At 34.0% G+C, this 18,417-nt stretch overlaps 5 protein-coding genes across 13 annotated transcripts; 2 read left to right on the top strand and 3 right to left on the bottom strand.

Moving 5' to 3' along the window:
- The first annotated feature begins 2,086 nt into the window (after positions 1-2,086).
- LOC140865643 (protein JOKA2-like) lies at positions 2,087-4,405 on the top strand. 4 transcript variants are annotated; one of them, XM_073270359.1, is made up of 5 exons: positions 2,087-2,158; positions 2,572-3,164; positions 3,336-3,388; positions 3,815-4,148; positions 4,237-4,405. In XM_073270359.1, exons 2-4 carry the CDS (start codon positions 2,899-2,901, stop codon positions 3,910-3,912), a joined length of 417 nt encoding a protein of 138 aa, XP_073126460.1. In that variant the 5' UTR covers positions 2,087-2,158; positions 2,572-2,898; the 3' UTR covers positions 3,913-4,148; positions 4,237-4,405. The 4 variants fall into 4 exon arrangements, with proteins under 4 accessions (XP_073126460.1, XP_073126461.1, XP_073126459.1 ...); XM_073270360.1 differs by having other exon boundaries at positions 2,093-2,158; XM_073270358.1 differs by having other exon boundaries at positions 2,105-2,380.
- Positions 4,406-5,998: 1,593 nt separating this feature from the next.
- Positions 5,999-14,743, bottom strand: LOC140861269 (sister chromatid cohesion 1 protein 2-like). 6 transcript variants are annotated; one of them, XM_073264278.1, is made up of 14 exons: positions 14,481-14,743; positions 12,986-13,256; positions 12,818-12,855; positions 12,699-12,742; positions 11,275-11,327; positions 10,507-11,189; positions 8,435-8,836; positions 7,942-8,053; positions 7,726-7,862; positions 7,281-7,651; positions 6,717-6,753; positions 6,567-6,588; positions 6,344-6,479; positions 5,999-6,228 (listed from the first exon to the last, which is right to left on the bottom strand). In XM_073264278.1, exons 1-14 carry the CDS (start codon positions 14,602-14,604, stop codon positions 6,115-6,117), a joined length of 2,544 nt encoding a protein of 847 aa, XP_073120379.1. In that variant the 5' UTR covers positions 14,605-14,743; the 3' UTR covers positions 5,999-6,114. The 6 variants fall into 6 exon arrangements, with proteins under 6 accessions (XP_073120379.1, XP_073120380.1, XP_073120381.1 ...); XM_073264279.1 differs by having other exon boundaries at positions 12,986-13,193; XM_073264280.1 differs by having other exon boundaries at positions 12,986-13,216; positions 14,481-14,620.
- Positions 14,744-15,911: 1,168 nt separating this feature from the next.
- On the bottom strand, positions 15,912-16,500 carry LOC140863852 (uncharacterized). The gene has a single exon (XM_073267599.1). The coding sequence runs from the start codon at positions 16,230-16,232 to the stop codon at positions 16,020-16,022; it is 213 nt and encodes a 70-aa protein (XP_073123700.1). The 5' UTR covers positions 16,233-16,500; the 3' UTR covers positions 15,912-16,019.
- A 196-nt stretch (positions 16,501-16,696) lies between these two features.
- On the top strand, positions 16,697-17,123 carry LOC140863851 (uncharacterized). The gene has a single exon (XM_073267598.1). The coding sequence runs from the start codon at positions 16,856-16,858 to the stop codon at positions 17,066-17,068; it is 213 nt and encodes a 70-aa protein (XP_073123699.1). The 5' UTR covers positions 16,697-16,855; the 3' UTR covers positions 17,069-17,123.
- A 148-nt stretch (positions 17,124-17,271) lies between these two features.
- Positions 17,272-18,022, bottom strand: LOC140863853 (uncharacterized). Its single transcript, XM_073267600.1, has one exon. It carries the CDS (start codon positions 17,949-17,951, stop codon positions 17,742-17,744), a length of 210 nt encoding a protein of 69 aa, XP_073123701.1. The 5' UTR covers positions 17,952-18,022; the 3' UTR covers positions 17,272-17,741.
- Between the last annotated feature and the right edge of the window lie 395 nt (positions 18,023-18,417).

Raw genomic sequence — 18,417 nt, 5'->3', positions numbered from 1 at the left:
AAAAAATTTGACCCAAAATATTTTAGGTATTTTATTATAAAATTGAATAATAATTTTTATATTTTTATATAATAAAATTTACTAATTCATATATATATATATATATATATAGAAATAAATAAATAAATAAAATTTATTTATAATATAGATAAATATATATATTTTCGGGTATGGGTATGGGTATGGGGATGGGGATTTGATCCCCGCGGGGATGGGTATGGGGAATCCCCGATAAGAATTAATGGGGATAGGGGCGGGTATGGGGATCACATTTGAATTCGGGGATGGGGATGGGGATGGGAAAGGCATCCCCGTCCCCGAACCACCCCATTGTCATCCCTAATTTTGTGGAATGTTTCTTGTGTTGAGTGACGGTCATTTTTTTTCAGGCTCAGCACTGTCCGGAGGAAAGGGTTGTACTATCTTCACTGTAAGAATTTGTTCCTTGTTCTTTTACACATTTTCGACTAAATTATCTTCTAGTTCTTTACATTATATTTTTCAACAGTTTAAATGTCCATCTCGAGGAACAAACTCCTAGAGCTATTCATTTGGAGCTTGATCTTGAAGCCGTTGAATCCGTTGTCTGTGATTGTGGAGTTGTACTAGGGTGGAAACAGGTAATATAGTGTACTGGTTTATAATAATTGTTCTAAGGTTTTTCAAATATTCCCCTTGCTTTGATAAAAAAACAAATTCATGTTGCTTTGGTTATTGCAGGGTGATATGGGATTTGCAAACCTTGATCTATGAGTTTTAAAATCGAAATTGGAGTGCTTAACAATAATTTACTAAAATTATTAAAGGGTAATATAGTCAACTTGTAGTATAAAAATAATGAATGAGGTGTGCTTTACAAAAATTGGAGTGTAAATAACATTCTCCCATAAACTAATGATAATCAATGTTATATATAATAATGGCGACAAAGATGATGATTTTGAGTTCAAAATTTAAAATATGATTTGATTTGATATGATATGATATTATCATTATTTTTTAATTTCAATTAGTTTTTGTGTAAAAATATAGATAAATGCTATATAAGTATCAATTTTCAATTACAATTTGTAAACACTATTTGAATAACACTCCCGGTTGCTTTCAATTTTTTTTTAAATAAGTATTTTTTAAGTTGACTTTTTCAAGCATTTATTTTAAGTAAAAGTTGAAATAATTTTGTCTTTGGATAATAGATTGAATTTTTTTTTTTAAGTTGAATTATAAAAAAAATATTTGAAAAGCTATAAATATGAGCTTTTTTAAAAAAAAAAACACTTATTTTGGCTTAATCAAGTGATTAAAAAGTACTTGATATTTATCCAAACACATTAAAAACAATAAAAATATTTTTTTTAATTTTTTTTTTTATCTCTTTTGACTTCTAGAAATTGATTGAGAATAATAATTTTTGTAATACATAAGGAAATAACACTCATGTTAAGAGACTGATGGAGATTTGAGAATAATAACTAGCGTAATGTTACACATATACTGAGGGTTACACGTTGGATTACACATTGCATTTGAAATTACATGGTTATCTCTGCACTTTATTTGAAAAAAAATCTTTCAAAAATGCATATAGGATAATCATGTAATTTCAAGTGTAACGTGTAACCCAACGTGTAACCCAACGTGTACATGTAGCATTGCCCTATAAAATTATTGTAATATATATGTAAATAACATTCACGATAAGAGATTGACGGAGAATAATAACTATTATAACATATATATGGAATCTAAAGTAGTGTTTGTAATTTTTTTGTTTAAGGGATTATCAAATTTTCCTCAAATTTCCAAACAGTACCGAAATAACCCCTCATATTAACAAAATTGATTGAGAATAAATATTAACATATGATTGGAAAATATACATAATTCAAAATATAGAAATTGGCTGGTCAAAAAAAAAAAAAAAACACCAAGTAAAATTAAATTATACTTTTTATTTTGAAGCTTCCCCTTATTAAAAGGGTTAAAACTCCCATGAATAAATAAAGTTTCCTTTGTTTATTTATTTATATATATATATTTTTTGAAACATATTTATATTATAATTATAATTATATTTTATATAAGGGAAGTTTCTTCGATATTTGCTTGTGTTCGCGTTGTAACAGAGATGGAGGCTTCTTCTGCTCTGGTGATCAAGGTGTTATTTTTACTTTGTCTTGTAATTATGATATCCGTCTTTTGAATGATCCAATGACCTTGTGTGTATTTTTTGTTCTCTTTCCGGATTCGTATCCTGTTTATTGGAAGGGTTTTTGGTTTTCTGCGGATGATTTTGAATATGGTGATTTTGAATATGGGTACTGAGATTTTGGTTATTATTTCTGTCAAAAGTTTCACCTTTTAGTTGGAATACAAATAGGTATGACATATGCGCTTTCCTCAGTTTGCGATTGATTGTTTTTCCCAAAATTTTGTGGTGTTTGCTTTGAACCCACCCCTTGACATAAACTTTACCTAATATGGTTTGATTCCAATATCTACTCAATTTACTATTTTCCCAAGGAGATCAGTTTGCTGTTTTATAGTCTTTATCTTCCCTGATCATTACAGGCGCGGTACGGCGATATTTTAAGCCGTTTCCATGTCAAGGTTGTTGATCTCACTATGGGCCGATTGATGGAGAAGATCTTTTCCCTCTTTAAATTTGCTGCTGATACGTCGATCATGCTCACATACGTTGATGAAGATGGGGATTCAGTGGCTCTTGTTGATGACGATGACCTCAATGATGTGGCTAAGCAGTCGCTGAACCCCTTGAGAATTGCTGTTAAACTGAATGCTGAAATGACCGGTGCTCTGCCGCTATCAATGTGGATGCCGTTGGAGCAATTCTGAGTATTAAAGACTGGTAATCCTCCTCTCACACAGTACGAGCAAATGAAAAAGAGTGCTATTCCATTTCATTCCTCTCGAGCGAAGCTTTTGTTTCAATGTCCTAACCACGAAATCTATGAAATCCTTGAAACTGCCCCACCCTACCTACGCAAGAAAGTTATGAAAGTCTTGCCTGAATCGAAAGACAGAGATTGGTCTGAGGTCGACACGGTAGTCAAGATCCTATCATCTGATCAAAAGATGATCGATTGTTCTGATATGATACCACCAGGTTCCACCCTTGGTGAAGAAATCCGTAGCAAGAGATGGTGAGTTTGATACAAATTCTTACCCCATAATTTCTTATGAGGTTAGTTATGAAGAATCTTTTTTTAAAAAAAAAAGGGTTGACCCCGAAGGGGACCCCATTCCACATGAGTCAGAGGCCCATTGGCTCATGCGGAGGGTAAATAGTTATGAAGAATCTTGTCTTGATACAGGCTTGTCTATGTGCTGGATGGAAGGAAGAAGGAAAGTTTCAAAAATTCATCTGGTATACTTCCATCTGAATCATCCCGTCGGATATACGTGGTTTCTTAACTGCTCAATTTAAATAAAAATTTAGCTGGAATGAATGAGTCACAAGCTAAATTGAATGATTGTCCTTTGATTTCCAAGGATTCAATTGAATATACTAGAATTCCGGTGATTCACGATTGTATGGAGCTAGCATCGAATATTCACTCAGATTGTATTCTAGACCATTCACTATTCAACGAAGTCCACACAATTACATCGTTACATAATCTATACTATAATATACATTGTTATTTTATTCAATGTTTTATTCAAGGAAAAATTCTATGATCATAATTTATCATGAAAATTTTAAATCATATAAAGGTCGTTCATGCGCTTGCTTATCTACGTATCTAAAAGCTTTTTCTGTTTATTTATTTAATTTTCGTTCTTATGATAGTGAAGCGGCATGGATGTATATCGTCCTTGGAGCAAATGAGGGGGAAAAAAAGAGCTGTTGTCTCAGATGATACTTTTTGCACCTGGAATCCCTCTTGATCGAAGCTTTTGTTTCAATGTCCTAACCATCAAGTCCCTGAAATTCTTGAAACTGTGTCACCCCACATACGCGAGAAACTTATGAAACTATGGACTGAATCGAAAGACAGAGATTGGTCTGAGGTAGACGATGTAGTCAAGGTCCTATCATCTGATCAAAAGATGGTGGCCGATTATTCTGGTTATTCTGGTGGGTTAGCTTCCTCTACTTGTCCTGATGCTCGTAGCAGGAGATGGTGAGTTTTATATATAATGCTTACCCCATAAGTTAATTTGCCCTCTGGTTCTGGTTCCTTGATTTTATTATGCTTTGATTTGATGCAGGTTTTTCTGTGTCCTAGAAGGAAGGAAAAAGGAAAGTTTGGAAAATTCATTTGTTGCGTTATCTGTATAAATTTATTTGGAACAATTCTTCCATCTAAGCATCCTTTTGAATTGTTGGGATATTTAATTAATTAAATAGAATTATATAATTACTGTTAAATTAAATTCATCTATGATTATCTGTGTTTTAACTACTAAATTCATCTATGTTATGACACGCCGTAATGTCCCTTGGTTTGTCATGTTAACAATATATAATTAATTACGCACCGTTTGATGCATGGTTTGAGTATTACCCATATGCTAGGATTTCATCTACCCGTTGTATGACTCATGCTTCTTAAATTATTGTTTAATTATTGAATTGTCATAGAATTATTAAATAATTAAATTCCATCGTAGAATTAAAGATTTAGTCAATTAGATGCATATTTAGTTATTTAATAATTAATAATTATATGATGTGTTGATCCTGGGCTTAGTGGATAATGGTTCCCTATTTTTAGCATTATTTCTTATTATACGACTTATAAATAGCCATAAGGTTTGTTGAATAAAAGAGCAAATTGGGTTCCAATTCTCCCCTTCTTTTGTCTTCTTTTCCTCGGTTGAAATACTTAGGAATTTTTTTCCTTGAAAATTTTTACAACAAAAACAAAATTTTGAAGTTTTATCATGGGAAGGATCTTTACTTGTTGCAAAAAAAATTATATTCCTAGAACAAAAACAAAGTTAATGTTTAAACTTTTAAGAAAAATGCAAAATTAGCATAATTAAGGAAACATCCATAAACTAGTTACCGACCATGCATTAATTTAATATCGTCCTTTAATTAATTAATGGATTTGAATTCCTCATTTAAATTCCTAATTTTAAATTCCTTGTTTTATTTGGGTGAACAAATTAAATTCAACGTGTACTTTGAATTATTCACTCGAAATCATTTATTTTGAGTGCATAAAGTAAATTCAAATTGACTCTTATCTATTAATTTTTAATCAAATTATTCATAATGGATTTTTTAAATTCATTTATCGAATCTTCTCCAAATCAAACATCAGATTATTTACCTATTATGTGATGAATTAATATGGTGTTTTTTAACATCAATAAATTTATTAATTGAAATATTAAAATTTATTATAATCCTATTATTATTATTTTAGAGAAAATTTAAAAGTTCACATAAAAAATTAACTCCATATTGTTGAGTTTTCAAACAGATATATTTGACATTTTTCGAATCCTTTTTTAAATCCATTTTTCAAATGGATCTCTCTCATACCATCTATTTCCAGAGAGAGATCCATTTTGAAATTCATTTATCGAATCCTTCTCCAAATCAAACATCAGATTATTTTCCTATTATTTGATGAATTAATAAGTTACTTTTAAAAATTAATAAATTTATTTTGAAACATTAAAATTTATTATATCCTATTATTATTATTATTTTAAATAAAAAATTATGCATTTGCCTATAAATATTAGTATTTAAAAGCTTAAATAAATATAATGTGATACTTTGTCGATACTTGGAGAAAATTTAAAAATTCACATAAAAAGACAACTCCTCATACATCAAAAGAATATTATTATAATCAAATAAAAATTAATGTCGTAATAAAGGATATATTCTAAAGAAATGTTAATTAAATTTCAAAGATAAAATTTAACACAAGGAAAAAAAGACGTTCAATTTGTGCTCGGCCGGAACGTCTTTATGTACCACCACTATTTGAGTTTGTAACTATTCATCTAATTTCTTCTTAACAAGAATTATATTATACTTAGCTCCAATACCGGTTTTGTAACTTTACAGGTGCAATAAATAGATGTGTATGCTACTAAACATAATCAAAACCAGTCTTTCTAAAGCTATAACTCATTAGTTTCTGCAATCTGCTTCAGCTTAGGAGGAACCTCCTGCAGCATAATATCATCATATGCCTTGTCCTGACTCACATCAATACACTCGCCCGTTTTCAAAACCTGCAAAATATATACACGATTATGTCCTCTGTATTGTCTCAAACGCAAGGAAGCATGCAAATTTCGATGAAGTTAATAGACTTGATCATCAGTGGAAGAGTAGTTCGCATAATACCAGTATCTCGTAGAATAGTCTTGCACTATCTTCCTTCGCTTTTCCTCTCAGCAAATGGGTCAAGTTCAGTACTTCATCCTCTTCTTCCAGGCTCTTCTTATAGAGGAAGTTCTTGTACAGAAATATTCCCACCGCTCTGTAGAGGAAATAGAAATAATAAAATCTATCTCTTCCATATGCTTCACAAGATTTTTCATGAGAAAGGGAGAAGTTTATATCGCACCTTGTTCTTGCAGAATACACGTCTGCATGCAGTTGGAATATAATTGATTGACATGGAGTCATAGCAATAGGAAACAAAGAAGTTAATCAACATTGAACTTGTATTCTATTTGCAAATACAGGATTTATATGCAAATGAAAGTTTACTAACTGTTTTCCAGGTAATCTCCTTCATACGAATTCATTTCCTGATAATATACAAGCACGTATTAGCTGGGATAAACCTTTAAGATCTTAAAAGTCAAAAAACATTTTTAAAAGATGAACATTCCTTAGAGCAAAAACTTTCTACAATCTAAAATGTAAAACTAGCTTTATCACTCTCAATTTCTAGGAGAGCTCGAACATGTTAAAGATATTTGATGTTCAAGCATAAATTATTTTGTTTGATAATGCGCAACCTTTATTATTGAACATTTCATCTATATATTTAAAATTAAACAAATCCACAAGCATATTCCAAGCTTTCATTAATAGAGCTCAACAATTAAGCTCGAACCAAATGAACTGAACTTTTGATTTGAACTAAACTCAAGCTCAAAATAGTTCATTTTTAAAATTTCAAGTCAGCTCAATTAAAATATGATCTTCAGCAGAAAGGAGTAGCATTTGACTAAATTCTTTGCACCCTTATACTTCATACATCAACTCACTTCAATATGAATTGCAATTTGTGAATAAGTTAGACTTCGTAAAACAATTCAATATCTCATACCTCATCTGGGAAAGCAATAATAAATTCTAATGGCTGTTGTTCAAAGCTTTCATGTGGACTTGTGGGCTCCAATATATCTGAATCAGCAACTGCTCTGTTCTCATGTGATCTCAATGAGTTGAAATGAGCAATGGGTGTTCCAGGAGCAATTAGAGTTTGTTCATGAGACATCGGTGTAAGAGGAGATCTTTCATCCTGTATTGGAGTTTGTTCGCAAGACATCGGTGTAAGAGGTGATGTTTCATCCTGAATCTGTTCTTGAATCCCAATCATAATGGTGGAGTTGACATAATCTTCGCTCACTACATCAGCAATTGGTGCTGTGTAGGTGTCCTTTTTGTGATGAATAGAACCATGTTCTATAGGGATACCTGTCCAAAATGAACATTTAAGAAAGCATTAAATCAGGATTCGCAGCAGATGCCAAATGACGAGGTGAACTTACTGTGGATCAAAGGGTCTAAGAAACACTGAGTGATATGGCAGAGTTTATTAGCTCTCCAAGCACGCAAAAGGGTATGGGGGACTTTTCTTCTTTTATGTACTATGTCATTTGAATCATCTATCCAGCTCTTCAAGACCCTAATACAAAAAATGTAAATTCAGTAGTATTGGTGGGACTGAAACTTAAAAAGTCAAAACTAAAGAACAAATCATATACTTGCTAGGCAACGCAGTGGTGAGGTCCAACAAAATCTTTCGCTTCTTCAGCATCTTAACATGCTCCTTTGGCGCTGGAGTGTGAACGGTCGCAATCTCGGGTGTGCCAACCCCTGCTTATAAGAAAGATAATATATTCACGAACAAGAATATAAATGGAGGAGATAGGTGCAAACAGAATCCAAGAACGGAGATACCTTATTTGATACCAGAATTAATGAGCATTGATGAGGGACAGTTAGCAAAATCACATCGATCAATTTTTTTTTTAAATAACCTTCTCTGATGTATTTGAGGTGTGAGTTAGTATTCAAAAATAATAATTTGACTAAGGTTACTTATTAAAATACTCGCGCATCCCATCATCGTCTCGATGATAACAAAATTTTGGCAGACAAAGTTCGTAAGCAATACCATCAGTTTTCCAAACCACTTGACATGTTGAATATCTGCAAAGCAAAATACTGTGATTGAATTGAGATGCAGCAGATCACCTGGACGTTTTGAGTTTGGAATCACGTCAACAGTCATGGGCTTCATATGTTGGTGATTTATTCGATATTTTATGATTTCTGGGCTGATTACTTCCACAAATTTTTTCTTCTCGGCTTGTCCTATATCAATCAATCCGATTAAAGCAGATGGTTCATCCTCGTGAAACATGATCCTTGGATGTTCCACACGCTCTTCTTCGATTCCATGTTTTTCGTGGGCGGGACTTGCAATCATGGCACACTCTGAATACTGAATTGGCTCCCGGAAATTAGTTCTTAGATCCTCATTATATGACCTAAAATGGATTTGTTGTTCCTCAGACTCATCAAGCACCAAAGGATCCAAACGATCTTCTAAAGAAAACCTATCCTCTTGAAGAATCTCCATACATGGTACTATACCTGTAGAGTGAGATGAGAAAAGTTATTTTATTTCTCTGATGGTGAACAAAACAAAGGTGTTCATTATATAACATTAAACCCATAAATCTCTACAGTAACGTAGGGATATAATAAACATGAAAAGATACAAAAGGATATAAATCAATCATATCATATCTATAAATAAACTAATCTCTCTGTTTCTACACCCCCTAAGTTGGTGCATAGATTATCTTGCCCAAGTTGCCAACGAAGGCTTCAAATTTGGGTCTAAAATGGCCTTCTGTTGGCACAAAACAAATGACATATAGATAGTTCCATTTTCCAACTTCTCTATAATAAAATGTTTGCCAATGTCGATGTGTTTTGCACGATCATGTCGGACATGATTGTTTGCAAAACTTACTGGCTTATCGCTGATTTAATATCACAAACAATCTCAACTGGAGCCTTAACTTCGACTTTCAGCCCTTCAAGGATTCCCTTTATCCTTAGCACTTCACAAACTGCATTGGCCTTGGCTCGAAATTCGGCTTCTGTATAGCTCCGACAACTACATTTTGTTTCTTGCTCCACCAAGTAACAATATTTCCCTACACATAAGTACAATAGCTAGAAATTGATCTCTTATCAGAAACCAATCCTGCCCAATTGGTGTCAGCCGTCGGTAAATGCTTTCGCACTTCTTTGATCATTTTTCTTGAATAACAAAATTCTACCGAGATAACTTTTTTATGTATCTTAGGATTTTATACACTGCTCCCAAGTGTTCTATATATGGTGAATGCGTATATTGACTCACAACTCCCACCAACATATGCAATATCAGGTTTAGTACGGGATATGAGTGCAGAGAATTAGGTTCCTTTTTTTGTTCTGTCCATTTGAACGTGTGCAAATTAAAGTTGACAAAGTAGAACGGTCAAGCGCCGATATAAGAACTTGATCAGTCTATTCATTTAACTTTTTATGTAAAGGAACTTTTGTTAAAAAAAAAAATTTTTACATGAAATTCCGAAATTGTTTTACAACATAAAGAAATTGTGGAAATTTCATAACGGGGAGGAACTTTACTCTGCACAAAAAAAGTATATTCCCAGAAAAAAAAAACAATCATGGTTCGTTCATTTTTTAAATTTTCAAAAATATGCAAACTTAGCAAAATTAAGGTTCAAATTCGTGATTTCAAATTTTCTTGACTTGATTGGATAGACAAAATTCAATCATATATTTTGAATTAGTCATATGAAATCCATGATTTCGAATGCATTTTCATTGTGGAGATAACTTAAATAAAGGAAATATAAACAAAGGGAATCTTATCAAGGTAATTGTAAACTGAATCCAAGAACTGATCATGGAGATATAATTGTAACTTGGTAGAATAGTCGAAACTTTGATCATAGGCTCATAATTACCTCATTTGCTACCGGAAGGGATCTTATCAAGGTAACTGTAAACTGAATCCAAGAACTGATCATGGAGATATAATTGTAACTTGGTAGAATAGTCGAAACTTTGATCATAGGCCAATAATTACCTCATTTGCTACAGGAAGTCCGGAATTAATGAGCATCGATGATAATGAAATGTTAGCAGATAAAGTTCATAACCGATGCATTCAGTTTTCCAAACGAAATGAATATCTGAAAAGCAAAATACTGTGTATGAATTGAGATGCAGCAGATCACCTGAACGTTTTGAGTTTGGAGTCATGTCAACAGTCATGGGCTTCGTGTGTTCTTGATTTCTCTGACTTTTTCTGATTTCTGGGGTGATTACTTCCACAAATTTTTTCTTCTCGGCTTCAACCGATTGCCCTATATCTATCGATCTGATTAAAGCACATGGTTCATCTTTATGAAGATTCAACTCAATCGTGGGATGTTCCACATGCTCTTCTTCGATTCCTTGTTTTTTGTGGGAGGGTCTTGCGAGCATGGAACACTCCGAATATTGAATTGATGCTGGGAAATTAATTGTTAGATCCTCATTATGTGACCTACAACAGATTTGTCGTTCCTCAGCCTCATCGAGCACCAAAGGATCCAAACGATCTTCTAAAGAAAAGCCATTCTCCTGAAGAATCTCCATACATGGTACTATATCACTTCTATAGTGGGAAGAGCTTGCAACAGAATCACATTTCGTTTCATGACTCAGCCAATGCAAACCAATCCTCGGATACTCGCTATGTAGCCTATGATGCATTAGGTCTTTCTCAGACCCATTCAACTCTGTAGGACTCTGCCAATCTTCAAAGAGAAAATCGGTTCCACGTAATTTTTCAACGCTTGCCACAAAATCGCCATTATCACGGGATGAGTTCATTAATAAATCATTGTCGTGGTCCATATGTGGAGGCAATAACACGCTGCAATACAACTTAATTATCTGAGACGGCATGTTATAAATACAGATCTCCAAAGGAGGGAAAAGAAACCAATCGATATACTTACTCCCTTGGCGGAGTATAAGCGACAGAATGAGTTTCAGGAAAGGACACATTTTCCTGCGAATGAACCAGACATCTAGTTGCACTTTCAGCAAAACAAATTAAAAAAGGAAATAAAAGGTTTCAAAACCCCTCAAAATCCGAAATGAGCAAATATTTTTATTAGAAGAATTTAATTTAAGATCGGCCATGCAACAATTTAGAAAAAATGCCATGCGGGTATTCAATAAAACACTACCAAAAACCCAAGCATGGTATCCATAGTTTGACCACCAATAAAGTGAAATATTGGTGTGCCATCAAGTCTGTAGAACCAATTTAATTAGTGTTCTAAATGACGGTCGAGGCGGCCGCCTAGGCGGTGGGCGGCCTTCGACCGCCCGCCTTGGCATCAAGCAGCCTCTTCAGGCGGAACTAAGTTTTCCGGCGGGCGAGGTGGGCGGCCAGGTGGTCGAGGCGGCAGTCGCGGGCGCTCAGGCGGGCGAGGCAGCCAATGACGGTCAACAATTTTTAACTTCCAGTCAAATCAAGTCAAAGTTAACCAATTTAATATCTTTTATTTTCACTTTAGGTTCCAAGTGTTCACACCATCAACCACTAGGCCCACACGCCTCAAATCGCCAGCTGCCAACCGCCAGTTGCCGTCAGCCACCGCCGTCCGCCGTGGATTGAAACTTTGAATTTTAAACTTAGTCTTGTGGTAAAAGTAATTATATTACTTTGTTAGTATTAATATGATAATGAATCTTTATTAATTATCTTGTTAGTTTGTATTTATATATTTATTTGCACTTTGTCTGCATGTATTATATTTATGAAGCTTCTTTATGCATAAACATTATTTATTAATTACACACCTTGCCTAAAAAATTATGACTATTTGTGATTACATTGCATGACTATACATGATTACTTATAAAGAAATGCTAAAAAAAATTCAACAGCCTAGGCATCGCCTAGGTGGTAGGCGGTCGTTGACCGCCCCGCCACCACCTCCCGCCATTTACAACATTAAATTTCATAATTGCAATTACTGTAGATACTGAAAATTGAGCAGCACCGCATAAGCTCAAATCCTAGAAGTGTGGAGGAATACTTTGAAACTAGGCTTCAACAATTTGATAGATTCCGAAACTGGGAAATTGAAGTAGAATAAAAATTACACCATTCCCAGTTTCAAATCATGGGTTAATACCCAACCAAGTAGTAGTAGCTCAGAATGATAAATTCATAGAATTCCATGATCTCATGGCCTGTTCAATTGTTAGAAGATAAAAGAAAAGCAAGAAATGCAGTAGTGAATGTCCATACAAAGAGCTACAAACCATGCAGTGTCTAATGTGACAGCAAGAAAATGAATTTGAAGATATAGGAAATTACTTTCTAAAATGTGAAAATTGAACAAATATTAACTCTATTCAGATGTACCTTGTAGAGCAAGCCCAAAGCATCACCCATTTTTATCTGTTCATCTGACGAGTATTAAAAGGCCATAATTATTCCCAAATAAAAAAATATCATAACTGAGCTAGCAAAGGGTACAATACCTGCAAGCACTACATCTTTCCCAGAACCCGTGGTTCCACTGCAAAAGTATAGGGTCCAAAGCCAAGTTGAAGTTGATAAAATACACAAATGTAAATTATCCACACAACCGTGATATGTAAAAACACATCGTAACAGCACAAAAGACTCGACAAAGTTAGGAAGCTCACCCCATTATATCTCGATCTTCCAAGATTTCCAGGTCAAATTCATCGAGTTCAAATTTTTTGGGCACGGTGATCGAGTGATAGTTTGTCCGAGACACTCCAATGCTTGGACGTGTTCGTTTGCCCATGTTGAATTCGCAGAGTCTGTTCAATGCCTCATTGCAATCATGGAATAAATACTCAACTTTCATCGAGTAAATTCTTACAACACCTAAAAGAAGGTATGCTAGGATTCTGTGAGTGACAATGGGAACTTCATCAGCTAGAATCTTATCTGGCAAGAAACAACAGTCGGAAAATAAGAACAAATAAATAATTTGGTAACAAAAGATGAATTGACATGTCAACGCCAGTAACAACCCTTATGTGGTCAGCATAGCAAAATAGAGAACCAAATTTGGTGATTCTTGTTTTCAGAAGATAGAATATGCTAGCAAGATGTGTATCCTAATATTATTTCAACCTTTGCTATCGTATAAGAACACTATGATAGGCAAGCTATTTCCAAATAAGTTTTGACTGATGTCATTAAGTTGCCACACATATAATAGGTGTTCCCCAAAATGTTTAGCATTAAAAGGAACATATCAGTGAAAACCTAAAGCACGACAGGCGTCATAGATCTTTTATAGTGTGAAAACCATAGCATTTTGAATGGTAAACCTAAATTTGAAAAGAAAGAAAAACATACAAACATTAATAATGCTAGCTATTTACAAAATTCCTAAAGGCCAAAGCGATCATCATTTTCATCACTGTTCAAAAACTTCCTATACGGTTCTAGGGGGGGTATTGTTCATTTACATCTATCCCAATGAGCCGTCTATCGAATCGTTGCAATTGATGTTCGATCCCGAAGAGAAGGAAAAGATCTTAGAAAAGTGGGGTTTTATGATCCAATGAAGAATCAAACTTATTTAAATGTTCCTGCTATTCTATACTTCCTAGACCCGCATTTTCTACTCTACCCCACCCCCGTTCCTTTATTAATTCATTTAATTCGAACCTGAACCCGAGTCTCGCAGACGTTGAATATACATTTATTCTTTCTCTTTCGAGACTTAATTGAACGTCGGGGCTTTCAGGAATAACACCTTCCATGGCCTAAACTGTGTTTATTCTAGATGCCACACACAGTTACCCTACACAGGAAAATTCTGTACTTTATGTAAAACTCACATTAACCCGAACGTTCGAAAAAAAACACTCAGCAGCATTTGGGGAAGGAGCTGAAACATCATAAACTGAAAATAAATTTATCAAATTCTTCCAAAATAAAATCGTGGACACCAAATCCCCAAAGAAGACGAAATAACATGCAAAAAAACTTTCAACAGAATGGGTTAAATTAAAACTAGCCGGAAGAGGACCATAGTTCTACATGGAAAAAACAAAAAGCAGCAACAAATAAATAAAATCAAATGGGCAAACAAAAAGAAGACATTTTTAACTTTGGAATCAAAGACGAACAGCAATTTGAAGGGAAGGAGGGACAGACCCACAGAAGAAGAAATGTCTGTCTTGCTGACTTGATCCCTTTTAAGCCTTTTGGGGCAATGAGCAGCTATCCAAACAAAGCCTAAGGACCCCTTGTTTGATAGAAGCAACCGAGAGTAAAACATAGTGACTCTGTTGTTGTATCTCAAGAAAGTTCTTTTCTGGTGGCATTAGCTTCGAAATTCGTAGAAATGTAACGAACCGTTAGCAAAGCAAGCGAGAAGAGGAAGTGGGAAAATCAGCGGAGCGTACGTGTGATGTCAAGAAAATACTCCTCTCTGCACTTGTTTTTTCTGTCGGGTAACATCACCATATTGTCGACACCTTTTCATTTTTTTTATTTATTATATACATTTATTTACTATTATTCAGAATTTCTTTTCAAATCATAAATATAAGATGAATTATAAATAATCGATATTGCTTTATGATAAAAAAAAAATTTATATGAAACCGTTTTTCCATATATTTACTATTCAATATTGTATTTATGTATTATAATCTACATTCTCTCTTCGTCCAATACAAATAAGTTTATATGTGTTTTGAAAAAAACTTAACAAAATTGTTGGAAAAACAAATTTCACGAAGAATTTTTTTATTTGACCTTATTAATGAGTATTTTAGTAGGATATAAACTTTTTTTCTTGGAAGTAACTAATGCAATCAATGAATATTGATAGGTATATTAGTAAAATAATAGATAAAATAATAGTAAATGTAAACATCGGTCTATGTAGTTTGTATATTTTAGACGAGTAAGGCTTTAACGCAACGATTTCACAATATGCATATTTATGATATTGATCGACTTGATTCATACTTATAATAAAAAAATATTTTTCACTCAAAAGCCAAATCAATATGTACTACACAATGTTTTTTCATAACATAAATTACATAAATAATACTTTGCAGTAAAAAAGTATTTGTGATTTGAGATGAGTGGAAAAAATATATATATAACCTTTTTTTATTTTTTTTATTTGCAATATCAATCAATATATGCTCTCAATTAGTAGTACCGACGAATTGTAAACATGGTTGAAATTTATGATTCGTTTTCCATTTAAAAAACTTTGGAAACAAAAGATTTGGTGGGGTTACAAGATGATTCCATTGAATTAATTACCATAATCCGCAAACTATGATGCCAGGATGTATGTATATACAGTAGGAAACTAGGAATATATACAGAGTAGCTACGAATTAAGTCGTATAAATATTTTCAATCTTCGATAGACTGCAATCACGCTTACTAACCAAGTTTAGCAACTCAAATTTGAATGGATCCAAGCGAATTGAGTAATTTTTAATACTGTTATAAAGAAAAACATAAACAAAAAATATTAAAAAGAAGCTAGCTCTAGCCTCTATGTACTCCAAGAAGAAGGTATTCTTATAAAATCAAGACTTTAACAATAAAATGATAAATCACCAAGTGCATGATTTAGCAAAAGATAATAGCTAGAAACAAACATTGACAACAAATACAAAACTGGAAAGAGAGTGGAAAAAAACCCATTTGAATTCGATTGATCTATCCGACATAGATGTGAGCTTGAATGGCAATAAGAATGATGGTGATTATGGCAGTGAAGATTATGGTGTGCACAAATATGGAGAGTCCACTCGTCTGCATGTTAGTGAATTCTATCGGCCTTCTTTTCCCCGGAAGTTGAAACAGAAGTCCCGGTGACAACACCACGAAAAATATTACAGCTACCAGTACTGGTGCAAGATCTACCGACATTTCTCTTCACCTATTTCTTGATATCTGCAGTTTTTGAGCACTAGAAACAGGAGATTTCTAAGTCTAGTATGTAAGATGTTGCAACATTGGGTTTGTCACCAATGTTCTTGTCTTAATCTGGCAATGGAGCCGGCAAGCATGCATATATACTCGGTCCAACTCCAGCTGGGCCACAATGGATAAGTGCTCAAACAGAAATACTTGGGAAACTGACCCATTGGGTCTAAGGCCCGTATCGTATACCAGCCTTTTCCCAATTTCTTTTTACTGTCATCTCCACCTTCTTAAATCTCCAGAAAAGCAATGGGAAAAAAGAAAAGGGGCATGCATGTGTTCAATAATTGGAAGCTTTTGTGCATACTTCCCAGAAAAGAAATTCCATTATCATAATATACTTTCCCTCCCTTTAAATCCCACGGTTTTCTTTACCCCTCAAGTTTAGCATCACATCATATGCACCCTTCTTCGTTAAGTAAAACCAATACGACAATTCTCTACTTATTGGCAAGTACCACTTCCAAAGGGTTTACCACAAACACACAATACAATAACAAGACACCACCAATAACGTTTTCTTTGTGCAAGGAGCTGTAAGAAAAACCGAGACAGGGTAAAGTATAGAGATGAGTTCTGATTGGGGACCGGTGGTGGTGGCGGTGGTGATGTTCATCCTCTTATCTCCAGGGCTGCTGTTCCAACTTCCGGCAAGGACTAGGGTGATCGAGTTCGGAAACATGTACACAAGTGGCATATCTATCTTGGTTCATGCGGTTTTGTACTTCTGTGTTTACACCATCTTGATTGTTGCCATCGGAGTTCATATACATTCAGGCTAATTTCGATTTTATGTTGTATATGTAAACATTTCATGAATTAACACATCTTATTCCAGAGTAACCCCTCCCAACTTCTTATCCTTTTCTATTTCACTTTTCTATCGAACCTTTTGTCCCCTGCTCTTGATATGCAGTGCGGGACAGAGATTTTCGAGTGAAGCTTCATAAATTAATTCTATACATTTTGTGGCTTCTTCAAGTCGTCTGGATATTTTGTCATCTTGTTCTTTTATTTTTTTTACAATCCAGAAAAAAATGATAATAACAAATTCAGTCCTTATTAAGTTGCAATTTAACAGAGTAGCCTTCATATTTCACGAACAAAAATCTCCAAACAACTGCACCAAGATTCTAGCTTTATAATTTACAGCCCCAACAATTCGAACCCTAAAGTAAGTCTGCACAAATTAAGCTACCATTGCGACGGCTTTCGCACAAACACAGCAATTTTATTTTTTGAGAAAAAAAAATGCTAGAAAGAAGTGATTTTGCCGAGAAATCAAGAGTAAAAAAAAAAATGGCAAAAAAACATGAACATGATCTTAACAACCCACAAATCTAACAGAGATATCCAAATAAAAGTGAGAAAAAACGGAAAATGGAAAAATCAGTGGCAGATACAGAGCATTGCATAGATCTTGTCCTGCAGAAACAAACACTAACGGGTGGTGGATCAGCCCGTATATATATGAACATGTACAGCGAGGATAAGTATAGCATAGAGAGTAAAGAAAATGAGCGTGTGAACTGCGATTGCCTTGCCGTTAGTCTTGATGGTGCCGAACTCCAGCTGCCGATTGTTGCCGGGTATCTGAAATAGAAGGCCCGGTTGCAGCAGCACGAAGAGAACAACTCCGACGAGTACGGGTCCCCAGTCCGCCATTTTTCCGCTACAAATGCTTTGCTTGCTGCTTTCGAGAATATGTAATGTAAGAGAGTAAAAGGAATCAACAGCCAAGGGCATCTTTTGAAAATTAATACTATTTTTGTTTTGCAACATTCAGAAGTTTTTTAACATAGATAAAAATTATTAGAGATGTTAAGAAATAAGTGGTTTTAGAAAACTGTAATGTAATAAAAATCATATGTTTATATTTTATTCATTTAGGTGACATCCTAAAAATGAAAAAAAAAAAAAATTATAGTAATAAATCCAATTTTTTTAAAAAAAAGAAAAAGAAAAGGAAAAAAAACATTTCTCTTGAAAGTAGAAAAACTTTGGCAACTTTCGAAAATAAGCAGTAAATTAATGAGGTCTTCTTTACTCTCTTTTTAAAAATAAAAATAAAAAATTTGAGTTTTGACCGCTTTATTTCCTACACTTGTGGCTTTGGCTTTGCTTCGTCTAT

Source organism: Henckelia pumila, chromosome 4 (assembly GCF_033568475.1).
Source record: "Henckelia pumila isolate YLH828 chromosome 4, ASM3356847v2, whole genome shotgun sequence".
NCBI classification, from domain to species: domain Eukaryota; kingdom Viridiplantae; phylum Streptophyta; class Magnoliopsida; order Lamiales; family Gesneriaceae; genus Henckelia; species Henckelia pumila.
The sequence above is the reverse complement of the archived record's forward strand: the minus strand, read 5'-3'. Positions and strand labels throughout refer to the sequence as shown.

Bases quoted from the DNA above. Each gene is read 5' to 3' on its own strand.
- LOC140865643 (XM_073270359.1), top strand. From the start codon at position 2,899: ATGAAAAAGAGTGCTATTCCATTTCATTCCTCTCGAGCGAAGCTTTTG. The intron at 3,165-3,335 runs GTGAGTTTGATA...GTCTTGATACAG, and splicing joins GAAATCCGTAGCAAGAGATG to GCTTGTCTATGTGCTGGATG. The intron at 3,389-3,814 runs GTATACTTCCAT...TTCTTATGATAG, and splicing joins AAGTTTCAAAAATTCATCTG to TGAAGCGGCATGGATGTATA.
- LOC140861269 (XM_073264278.1), bottom strand. From the start codon at position 14,604: ATGTTTTACTCTCGGTTGCTTCTATCAAACAAGGGGTCCTTAGGCTTT. The intron at 12,856-12,985 runs GTGAGCTTCCTA...ATACTTTTGCAG, and splicing joins GAAGATCGAGATATAATGGG to TGGAACCACGGGTTCTGGGA. The intron at 7,863-7,941 runs GTATATGATTTG...TTTTTGTATTAG, and splicing joins ACCACTGCGTTGCCTAGCAA to GGTCTTGAAGAGCTGGATAG.
- LOC140863852 (XM_073267599.1), bottom strand. From the start codon at position 16,232: ATGTCGGTAGATCTTGCACCAGTACTGGTAGCTGTAATATTTTTCGTG.
- LOC140863851 (XM_073267598.1), top strand. From the start codon at position 16,856: ATGAGTTCTGATTGGGGACCGGTGGTGGTGGCGGTGGTGATGTTCATC.
- LOC140863853 (XM_073267600.1), bottom strand. From the start codon at position 17,951: ATGGCGGACTGGGGACCCGTACTCGTCGGAGTTGTTCTCTTCGTGCTG.